The following is a 1,503-nucleotide window of genomic DNA, read 5'->3' as shown; positions in this document are numbered from 1 at the left end:
GTTCACTGATACAGTCACATCAAGTTCTCTGCAGGAGATGACTGGCTAAGTCTCCTTGTGTCAAATCCTCCTCAGCTCCCATCGCTAGAGCGTCGGTGCCTCCCTACGTAGTACCAGCTACAGGTTTCTCACGCTTCTGCACCTGAGCAGTTAAATAACGTCCGTTGTTGGCAGGGCAGAGCCTCTAAGGGCTACATGTGCCGCTTCATGTGCAAAGCCAGGTGGTCTGACCTGGAGAACGCCCTGTCGCAGAGGTGGCACTGGAAGGGCCGGTGCCCGGTGTGCTTGCGATAGTGACGGGTGAGCTCGTCGGAGCGAGCGAACTTCCAGCCGCAGCCTTCCCAGTTGCAGTGGTAGGGCTTCTCACCTGTTGGAGAGAGCAGAGAGCGTGACTCAGCGCGGCACTCCCACCGACGGGCAGCACCGCACGCTGGGCAACCTTCCCACGTTATCTCAGCGTATCCCTTTATTTGCTACCAAGCCCTTCCACGACAAGATCCAAGCGCTTTTAAGCTGCTCCAGCAACTCCTTTACTAAGCTCTACCCGCAGTAAAACTCTTTTGGCAAAGCTGAGAATAGCTTTGACCTATATACACATAGGAAAACACCCAGACATTATAGATCTGACCACCTGTCACAGCTCAACCGTGAATACACTTGGAGTTTAAGAGACTACAGGGTTAAAGCTCAGGCTGCAAACTGTTTTATCCAGGCTGCTACCGCAACCGGCAAGCAGCGTATCATATCTCCGGACGAAGGCAACCAGCTGTATTTACCTGTGTGCGTCCTGAGGTGGGCCTTCAGGTGCGAACTCTTGGTGTAGGTCTTCCCACAACCCGCATAGGTGCACGTGTGAGTAGCCGTCCTCTTCCGCGGCCAGGACCGACGTCCTCTTTTGGGTTTGGAGTCCAGCAGCTCCAGAGGGGAGGAAGGAGGGGTGAGCATGCCTCTGGGAGCAGAGGGTTGTAGGGGCAGGCTGTCCTCAAAAAGGCCAAACTGGGAGGTGTTCTGGTACTGGAGATGGGTCTGCGGGTGGTGGAAGCTGGAGGCTGGGTGGTAGCTTTGCTGGAAGGACACGGACGAGGGGCACATCATCTGTGTGTGGCAGTCATTCACCATGAGATCGTCGGGGCTCAGTGGGGGTGTCTCTGCCCCAGGGATCTGGGGGGAGCTGGCCACCCGGGGCTGCTCATAGGCCATCATGCAGGTTGCACTGCCCTCCTGCTTGATCTTTGGGCAAGCCTGGGGCACCAGACCCAGGACCGGTCCATAATTGTCCATGTCAGGCTCGGGCTTAATGTTCTCAACGAACTGCGGGCCCCCGAAGGTGGGTGTCACGAAGAACCGCCCGTGGACATTGCCAGGAGGGCAATAGTTGGAGTCCATCTCGGAGTGGATCATCTCCGGCACCATGCCGGCGGTGTAGGGCGGGGGGCTGCCCTGCTCCAGGGCACTGTAGCATCCCGGGGACGGGTTTGTCTGGTAAAAGCCGCTGCTCTCCCC

General features: G+C 57.5%; 1 protein-coding gene across 1 annotated transcript; it reads right to left on the bottom strand.

Annotated features, from left to right (window-relative positions):
- Positions 1-87: 87 nt before the first annotated feature.
- Positions 88-1,497, bottom strand: KLF2 (Kruppel-like factor 2; the record flags this gene model as incomplete). Its single annotated transcript, XM_010014731.1, has 2 exons — positions 88-367; positions 777-1,497. Coding segments are annotated over 2 exons (897 nt in total), but the record flags the coding sequence as incomplete, so codon positions are not given.
- Positions 1,498-1,503: the final 6 nt, after the last annotated feature.

This window comes from Nestor notabilis, unplaced genomic scaffold (genome assembly GCF_000696875.1).
Source record: "Nestor notabilis isolate BGI_N333 unplaced genomic scaffold, ASM69687v1 scaffold11695, whole genome shotgun sequence".
Taxonomy (NCBI): domain Eukaryota; kingdom Metazoa; phylum Chordata; class Aves; order Psittaciformes; family Psittacidae; genus Nestor; species Nestor notabilis.
The sequence above is the reverse complement of the archived record's forward strand: the minus strand, read 5'-3'. Positions and strand labels throughout refer to the sequence as shown.